General features: G+C 26.3%; 1 protein-coding gene across 1 annotated transcript; it reads left to right on the top strand.

Moving 5' to 3' along the window:
- The first annotated feature begins 7971 nt into the window (after positions 1-7971).
- LOC126907933 (uncharacterized) lies at positions 7972-10113 on the top strand. The gene is made up of 2 exons (XM_050689642.1): positions 7972-8927; positions 9192-10113. The coding sequence occupies exons 1-2, from the start codon at positions 8047-8049 to the stop codon at positions 10018-10020; spliced, it is 1710 nt and encodes a 569-aa protein (XP_050545599.1). The 5' UTR covers positions 7972-8046; the 3' UTR covers positions 10021-10113.
- The last annotated feature ends 674 nt before the right edge of the window (positions 10114-10787 follow it).

The following is a 10787-nucleotide window of genomic DNA, read 5'->3' as shown; positions in this document are numbered from 1 at the left end:
TAACGGTTCAAAATATGCCTGTGTAGCAGTTTACTAGTATTATAGTTTGACCGTCAGGAGTTATAAAGTTAATCCCAATAACTATTTTTTTTTTTAATTTAATTGAATTATTATTATGATACACATAACGTAAATAATAACTATATAACAATTTAGAAAACACAAATTCTTTAATAAATTAATACATTTTTTTATGGGTCTACATTTCATATTTCATTACATCTCATACCATTTTATTTTATGCCTTATTTTTAAATTTCGCCATAATTGCATTATTTACTTACAAAAAAACTACGTGACAAGGTTGATTAGTCAAAATATTGTGAAATGGACTAAAACTTTACTTTTTATGGCCACAGACTAACTTTTTTAATTCGAGTATTACTACTTGTTTTTACTTTGAATATAAAGCGAACACCGATTACTTGTCTACTTGTTTAGATGAATATTGCTGTTCAAATTAATTTACCTATCTATACCAGAATCCTTTTGCATGAAAAACACAGATAACTATAGTCAAAAGAGGACGAATAACGAATTCCGATGAACGAATGTATCCGAAAATCCGTCAAATATACTATTCCTACTACTTGACAAATATCGTAAAATACTGGATTGCGGGTAAATAATTGGGAAGTAGTAAACTCCGATTAAAGTAAGCCTTCCCAAGTTAACACATACAAAATCGTAGGTGTTAACCCTACAAAAGTACATGAAAATTACTTTCTGTAAACTCCGACAAATGCGACAAGTGAGGTACACAGAAAATATTATAATTTTATTTATAAGCCTCATAAAATGGATTTATATATTATTTAGCCCATTTTAAGATCTTTAAAAATAACTGCAAAGTTCATTAATTTCTGAGTCTTAATTATGACATGGGTATTTAATCGAATTAACGTTGTGAACTTGATATTACCCATCTCTGATTATTATTATCTAAATGATAAGACTCTCAAACTTTGGGCCTCTTGCTTACAGAGTTTCAAATATCACATGTTTGGGAATCATTTCACTTAAAATCTAATAGGTATTTTTATTACAATCTCATTATAAAATGCATAGATTCTGTAGAGTAAATTACTTATTCAGTAAATTCTACCACGGAACACACATGATCTTATCTATGCAATACTCTTACAATTTTCATTATGTATATTGTATATGTTGGAAACTTACTATACGATAATTTTATATAATATTGTTTGAGCATAATTAATATGGAAAAACGATTCATCTGTTGTAACTCAAAATAATTGCACAATTAGGTTACTAATATTGTCAGCGATACAGTAATCGGGTGATACGGTGACACGGTCCCGCATCGCTTTGTGATACACGGAACCCCTTGACCCACGCCATTTTTGTCAGCCATCACTCGGGTAGTTTAATTGACTAATACCACGTGCCATACGCCACGGTGCAAAGTGCAGCAAATGCCGCACATGACCGCAAATTTACGTTTAGTCTTCTTCACGTTGTCGAAGTGTAGACGTCGATGATGTACACCACCGGCTTCGGACGTGTCGCAGGACCGAAACCGCACCGTCACCATCAACACTGCTAATTTTTGACGTCCGAAGACCGTGCCGGACACCGCGTCGCCGACGTCAACGAAAGTTCAGCGATATTATGCGAATATTATTAATAATTATGTCCGTCTTTTAAAATAATCTGTTATTGCTCAACAATAATAAACAATCCACAGGTCTCCACCATTTACACTAGTGTCGACTACATTATTGCGACGTTAGGTTCTGTGCGTTGAACGTAAAATATCTATTGTGTAGCTTGAGTACCATAATCGATTTGTTATATTTTAATTATTTTATTAAATGTAAATTATACATAATACTTCTAATATATCTTTGATTTCCATATTATTTAAGTTTTTTTTTAATTATATTGTAGTTAACACTATATATTAATTAAAATAATGTAATACACAAGAGTTAATTAAAAAGAAGAAAAGAGTGATATAAAAATGCAACATCAATAATACCACAGGTACAGATTGTTATCAATGATAGAAGAGACTAAGTCACTTTAAGTCTCTACTCAGAGTAAGGTCAAATCAAAAATCTAACTCTGTTAGCTCCGTATACAGAGCTAACTAATTGATAAAGTAAATACATTTTTATATAATATTATTGATTTATTTTATTTTTTTAATCACTTGATCTTTCTTGTTAATACTTAAATTATATATTTAAAGAAAAAAACGGTAGCACAGTGGAGTCGCGACGCAGTGTGAGCGTGACATACTTAGGACTAGTGTAGGTGATATCTGACAGTGATTAAAATCACTATCATAAGAAACGCTTCGATGCAAATCTGTAGATGATGTTTATTTTTATGAAATTTTCATGGATTTTTCAAAAGCAAAACTCTAACTCAAAAAGAATTAAGGAAAAATTGCAAAAAAATCATTGCCACAGGCAATAATTTTTACTGAATCGGCAAACGTTAGTCGCATTCATTTTTTAATAAAATTGGCAATTTAAGCTGATTCAAATGTTAAAATTAGTTGTTTCGACTTAAAAGAAAAAAAAATTTAAATAAGTTTACCTTTATGTTTTATGTCAATAAGTATTATATAATATTCATGAAAATCAATGTAAAATGGGTTACATTGATTTGATAAAGTATATTAAAATACAAAACCCAAAATTTTAACACAAAAATAGCATATTTTTGAATATTATATTCAAAAACATGGTTATCATTAACCATGTTCACTTTACCTCAAATTTTTTTTTCATAGTATACTATATTACATAAGCTCTAATTTAAGATTAAATAAAAATGTCAATATTTCTAGAAAATTTTCAAAAATTGTGTTGAAAAAGTTTAACTAATAAAATCTGAAATCATAAATTTTAACGCCAAAATTGCATGTTTTTTAACTATAGCAACCATTTGCACATAGAAGATAAGTTGTCGGGACAAAATGTTTTTTTTGAAATTATAGTGTATAAAATTATCTTTATTTTAACATGTTTGAATTTTTTGAAAAAAAAAAAATGTCAAAATTTACCGATTTTAAAAATCGTAATTTTTGGAGTTATTTTCACTATTTACAGTGAACGAGGGCAAAATTTTCAATTTTTGAGGGTAACACTTCAACTAGGTACGATTTATGATCTTTTGACGTATTGTTGAGAAATATCGGTCCAGTGAGAGCTGAGAAAAAGTAGTAACTGACAAAAAAATAAACACATCATAGTCAAATTAATACCTTCTCAGTTTCGCATCGAAGCTAAAAAAAGATTTATTCTAAACCTTATAGTTTTTAATTAAAATTAATATTTACTTTGATATTTCCAGTAAATGTTTAGAAATAAATATAAACCGTTTTGTTTATTTGAATCAATTTTGAGCGGACTGTGCACTTCATACATATGCTTCCAAGTAGTAATGAGTGAACAAGAATAAATGAGAACAAACTCAGGAATTATATGTGTTTTTTAAGCCTTTTATAGTATTTTTTTTGTAATATTGTATTATTACTTATAATATTAACATATAATATAATGTTATCATTTGTACATGTATGTCTCATATTGTGATTATACGAGATCACCAAAACAGGGTTCTCTTATTTAAAATACAAAATAACCAGTTAATTATAATTATGGGATAAAATCTACTTATTGTATAGATTATTATGTAACGCCTACACTCATTATAACTAACCAATTAGAATAGAAAGCCTCAGCTTCCAGGATCTTGATAGAGATCATTGGGCTACCCCCTTCAGACTATAAAAAGCCATTTTTCCCGTCTAAACCCGTTCATTCGGTTATTTTAAAATACACAAAATCTATGACACTCTACCAAGATTTCACTCTCCGGGACTTAGTCGATTTTTTAATTAATTTGGACTTATTTGGAGTATTTTTCTTTAAAACTTAATAACACTTAGAAATTTTGTTTTGGTGAATCTTGTATTAACTAAAAATAAAGTTGATGGGGATGGTATTAATAAAGAAGAATGATAATGGCATCATCCGTAAAGACATAATAGATACAATTACTTTGTTTCTAGTTACTTTATTAGTGTAGTTAGTGTATTAAAACTACTCTTACCTGATATTCACTGATGATGATAGAATCTTGATTGTAGATTTATGGTTATTAAGAAGGTTGTTAATTATTATATTAGGTATGTTGATAAAAGAGAATCGTATTTGGTTAATAGAAGCGCATTTATTATTATAGAAAGTGTTAATTATTTTAACAAATGTATATTTTAATTTTAGTGTTAAAAGTTAAGTCTAAAGACAAACAGTATAAAGAATATGCTTAAGTATGTTTGGAATAATATTAAATTAGTTAACTTGACATTATTAATTGAGAAAAGTGGACAAGAAAAATGAAAGACTGATTGACTGTAATAGCAGCGTCTCCAGCCCTTATATAATGTACCACGAAAGGCATAACTAGGGATGAGATGTATTGATTGTGTCATGCCTTTTCATAGACATATTGAGTCACCAATCCGTACTACAATCAAAAAAAGACAGTTACTTTTTATTACTTTCCCTTATTTAATGCTTTTTGTGGTACCTTGAAAACACTGAGAACTCTATACTTACTGGGTAGCTAGTCATTGACTTAATGTCTTTGCTTTAACGAGCATCGCGCCGGCGGACAGAGTTAAGATTGCAACTAGATATTATTCTAGAAATTGATATATTAGGTTAGAATATATTTGTAAGCCTATGTGTATTGGGTAGCTAGTCTTTAAGCTTAATGTCTTTGTTCTAACGAATATCGCGTCGGCGGACAGCGCAAAAAAACTTACGAATATATATTTAGTGTTTAATTTTTGTCTTGGTGATTATTGTGCCGCATCCTTTCAAGGCGCTAGCGTCAGGACACATTGGGCCACCACAATTACGCGTTGATAAATCATTTACATAGATATAAATATTTTTGAATCTTATTTTGCCAAGACCATAGAAAGATATAAGAAATATTGGTATCGGTCTCTCAATAAAATATACTCATACATACATACATATTATCTTATGAAAAAAAACTTAGATTAAGATTTATTAGTACATTACATTGTGTGATATATTTTATTGCTTAAAAGATAATAATAATAACGAGAGGTTTATGTATCATAACAAAACAAATAATCTGAGAGATTAAATTACAAGTTTCGGTTATTAATTATAAGAGGCTAAATTAAAAGAGTACTATTCTAAAATAAATAAAATATTTATAATATGCTTATTATAAGAGAGTCATTTATACATATCTAATGGTCGATAATAACATAGAGAAATACAAATAAAAATGCTTCGGAGTATGGGAGCATAACTCCCATAAGGACAATTTAAATAAAATCCTTGGAGATGCTTATTGTATGGAATCTCCCTCTTAATTTGTTTGTATATAGTTATACAAAATAATCAATTTATCATAAACCACTCATTTCTCACAAAATAAATGCAATATTGAAAAAAAAATGTATTTTAGTTAGATATATTTGTTGAGTTATTAGCTATAAATTTTTTAATTAACCAGATTTTCTATAATTTTGGTTGAATCGATCAAATAAATCACTAGCTAGACTTTAAAGACATTCATTTTAGCTACATCAATGCATTAAATTTTAGTATTTTTTATTATTATTATTATTTTTAAATACATACATAATAGCTTTTTTAATCAAAAGGATTTGTGTGTAGTTAAAAAATATAAAATAATAATTTTTTATATAATAATAAAAAAAAAAAAAACCAGGCACAGGGAGGTTTTTGTATATAGTTATACAAAATGATCGATTTATCATAAACCACTTATTTCTCACAAAATAAATGCAATATTGAAAAAAAAATGTATTTTAGTTAGATATATTTGTTGAATTATTAGCTATAAATTACTTTTTAAAATCATTCCTTATACCTTATACCTTACATGTAAGGTAGTCAATTTTATATTTTCAAATGGGAGCGGCGTACATAATTTATTAACTTATTTAATAGAAAATGAATTAATTAAGAAAATTATTGCTTACTACGATAACAGCTTTTGGACCAGTACTATGGATGTTATTCTCATATATATATATATACCTAAGCGGTAGGAAGAGTACGATATGGAAATTGCTATTTATTTATAGAAAAGCAGCATTCACTCCTCACCTCCAGTCAGTACTTTAAATTATATATAACTTCTAAAATACTGGTCTAAAAGTTGAAATCGACCAGTCATTTTTTCCTATTTTATAAGCTAGCTTAATATGTATGTTGCCATTAAAAAAAAACCCAGCACAGGGGGGTCGCAGCACAGTGATGACGTGACATAGTTGGATCAAGTATAATGATATCTGACAGTGATTAAAATCACTATAAAAAAAAACGCTTCGATGCAAATTTTTAGATAGTGTTTAATTTTAAAAAATTGGTGGATTATTCCAAAAGCTACATGATCTGCTATTTTCTTATTAATATTCTGAATTAAAAAAAGATTATTAAAAAATATTATTTCTCATAAAAAAATTGTGTTGAACCATACACTTTTCAATAAGTTATAGCATTATAAAGTTAAAAATGTAAAAAATAAAATTGAGAATTTTCACACAATAATAACATTTGGTAGCGATTTTCGCCGTGAAGACAAGTCCAGAGGTCAAATTTTTTTTTCATATTAAAGTACATTACATTAGCTTTAATTTAAGATATATATAAAAGTGTCAGACCTTCCGGAACATTTTCAAAAGTTAAGTTGAAAAAGTTCTACTTTCTATATGAATTTTTTATATTTGAAGCCCCCCCGTATATAGGGAAATGGTCTGATTTAAAAAAAAAGTATGTCGAATGAAAGATGTATATAAATACTACTAATACTAAAAAAATAAAGTCCGAAATTTTTTTTTAAGTTTTAAGGGATGATTCTAAAAATTAATTATTACCTGATAAATCAAGAATTATATTTAACTAAAAAAAATCAAAAATTGGTTTTCCACTATTAATATTTATTTTGCGAGTAATCGAGTGATTTATGATACACCATTTACTCAGTATGTGTAACTTTTCTAAATTTGGAGGAACTAAGCCCCCCTAATATACGCTTATGCCATCATAATTTATATCATAAAGATTTTTCATCCCCTTCAAGACAAAATCATTTAACTGTTACTGACCAGTAAGCCCAATAGCGCCGATTGCAATATGCACGTATTTCGTTTGCAATACATAGTATATTAAGTGAGTGGTATAATAGAAGACATTTTTTTAAATAATAATTATAATAAATAATCAGTAATGAAATTTTATGAAATAGTAATTAGCAAAAGAACATGATTGAATCATTTGGTCATGGTGGCATCCTAATGAAATGCTATGTAATACATATAAAATTTGATATTAGCACCATTCAATTAGTAGGTTAAAGAGCGATAAATTTTAGTGAGCCATAAATGTGTAATTAAGATAAAAACTATTTGATTGACATTAGAAAAAAAAATTCATAATACATTATTCTCGTTTTCGTCTTATTTGAAATTTATTAAATAAATATCAAAAATAAGCGTTTTTTAAATTTGTATTTTTTTTGGAGATTTCTCCCATTTACGGAGAACGAAGAAAATTTTTTTAGTTGAGGGTAATGTCTTCGACTAGATACAATTTGTGATCTTTTGACGTATCATTGAAAGAAATCGGTTCGGTGAGAGCTGAGAAAAAGTAGTAACAGACACAATAAAATAAGCACATCATGATAAAATTAATATCTTCTGAGCTTAGCATCGAAGCTAAAACACGACAAAGAAAAAGAAATAGCTTTTAGTATACACATTAAAGCTAAAAATAATAATAAAAAAAACTTTATTCTTATTTAAATAATTAAACAAGTGTTAACAAAATTGTCACATAGAATTCTATTTTTATTATAATAATATCTATGAGTATATATAATTATTATACATACTTATATGATTAATACGTTAAAAAATATTGGATTTTATCATTTAAACGTTATTGATTAATAAATAATTCAAATTCTTGCAATTTCACAATAATATTGAAAATGAACATTAAATTATTAACCTTATTATTTTATACTACAAGTATTTTTCTTAAAATTGGACTTGTTGATTGTAAAACAAATAGAAAGGCGTATACAAAATATTTTAAACAAGTGACGAAGCACATACGTGTTCAATTCACAAAAATGAACCTGGAACACTTATCAGTAAAGACTGACAAAGATAAAATGAGCATAAAAGAATTTCTAGAAAATTCATTATGTAACATTTGTGAAGTATTTGAAACATTTCATAAAATAGTTGATTTAATTAACTATTTATATACTGAAGTACTACAAATATTTACTGAACACTTGAAAATCATTATAGATGATTGTAAAAATTATTTTGAAAAAAATTCATTTAAAGATGCAATTTATTGCACAGTAGTAATTTTAAATGCAACTAAAAATTCAAACATGATGTTTGAATATTTATACAAAGCTATAACATTTATTGATTACTTAGATATAAAATTAGTGTCAAAAAATTCACTAATTCGTCCAAAAACAGTTGCAGAGGAAATTTATACCGTTAAAAATTACACGTTTTTAATGAAGACATCAGAATTGCTGAATTATGTAAATAATGACGAAAGTATCAAAATTGAAGAAGCTAAAGAAGACTACAAAGAAATAAATAACTTTTTCAATAAACTTGTTGCAATAACACGTAAAGATTTTAAAACAAATTTTAATATTATAAATAGTACAATGAAATACAATTTACGAGAAAAGTATTACACAGAATACACAACAGATGAGCATAAAATAAAATTTGTCGATTTTGTTAAAGAAAAGTTAAAGGCTTACTGTTTCGAAACCATTAATAACTATTATATTAAAATAGGATTCAATCAGTTACTTGACTCTAGTATTGCTGAGTAAGTTTTATTTTTTAATAAAAGTATTGTTGGCTACAATAGTATTTGTTGTATATTCCAATAAACTGATATTCCAATAAAATGTATTTAAAAAATCAGCGTAATTTATATAAATTAAAAGAACCTAAATTACGTAGTCTAAAATAATTTTTTTATATAGAAAAACATTCAATGTTGAAAGTTGTATATAAAATAAAATATATTACAATAATTATTTTAGGTACATTTTTTAAATTCTAAATAATAATAATAATTTTGTTTTAGGTTCATACCCCCTCGGAACATTGACGTTTCTCAATGTAAAGCAATTGAAGTACTAAATACTTTATTCCGAGAAGGAGATTGGAAGCTATTAAACCATATAAAAATAATATGTGGTGATATAACAATCACTACTGACCAAATTATTAGAGACACTGTGGACGATCATAATATTAATCTAAAAAAAAGATACTTTACACAGCTAATAAGGTGCAAATATACTGAAGTATTAAGCAAATATAATACGTATATGTCAGCTATAATTCAAACATGCTTATGTGAAATTACTAAAAAAAATGTAACTGGCTATGTAGATTGTATTATTCAATTTTTTGATGCGGTAAAAAATTCAAAAGAAATGTTTAAATATATGTTGTCAGCAATAGATACATTAAAAGTTACATCAATTTGGGAACTGCATAAGTCACATGCATGTTTAAAGCAAACATATTTTTTATTAAGTAGTTTTTTCCCTAATATTGAACATATTAATTTAACGAAAAGTGATTTTTTCAATCTATCTAATGACGAAAAAAAAATAAAGGCCGATAATTTCTTATCAGATTTTAAAAAAGCACGAATACAATTTGATCGTATACTTTTTACCCGAAATGTTTATGCCTGTAATTATTGTTTGATTAATGGTGAAAATATCAATCAAAATCAATTAATGCAATCATGGGCGACTATACTTTTATCAGCTAATACTAACAACACTACTGGAAGCCCAATAATTTTATATGACTATGCTTTGACTCAATTTAGAACGTTTTGTAATGTTGCTATTACAAGTGTATACGATTGTTTAGGGTTTAATAAAATAAAAATATAATATACACGTACATTATATTACACTACATCATAGTAATTAATAAAATTCTTGTATTTTTATTTTATTTTGAATTAATAAATTTTTAAACTTTTACTTGACGTTGTTTCATTACAAAAAGTCTAAATTATATTATATTTTTAATAATTATTGAATTTGAAAAAAAATTTGACAAATTTTACTGATCATTTATAAAACAAAATTTTATTAGCATAATTTTATTTAAATATAATATTTGATTATTTTTGTCGTAGTTATTAAGTTTTTTAAACTTACATTCAAAATATGAAGACATATAACACTTAACATGCTATATAAAGTTATATAACATATTTTATAAAAATATTTCCATTTAATTGAGATCTATCTATGAAGTATCATATTTGGGTTCATTGGTAAACCGACAAAATCGGTACAATGAGAGCTAAGAATTAATTATTGTTTTGTAATTTTTTTCTTAAAGTAGACTATGTATTTAAAGTAATTTTTTCTATACTCACTTACTACCTATAAAAAATAAAAAAAATATTACTAATGTATAAACCACTATTGTAATTATTACAAATTACCTGCAAAATATGTTGTTTTTAATTTTCATTTTTTGTAAATATTGAGCTAAATTTCTCCATCAATTTTATTGCACGTCTTGATATATCGTTAACTTCAGTTGAATTTAAACAAATTTTTTAATAAAAGACATGTTCAATATTATGTCAACTTACTAGAATTTCATTTAAAAATGTTGAAACCTTTGCAAAAAATATTTTGAA

This window comes from Daktulosphaira vitifoliae, unplaced genomic scaffold, assembly GCF_025091365.1.
Source record: "Daktulosphaira vitifoliae isolate Bord-2020 unplaced genomic scaffold, ASM2509136v1 Scaffold_5, whole genome shotgun sequence".
Taxonomy (NCBI): domain Eukaryota; kingdom Metazoa; phylum Arthropoda; class Insecta; order Hemiptera; family Phylloxeridae; genus Daktulosphaira; species Daktulosphaira vitifoliae.
Note: the sequence above shows the minus strand (reverse complement) of the source record. Positions and strands in the feature narration are given on the sequence as shown.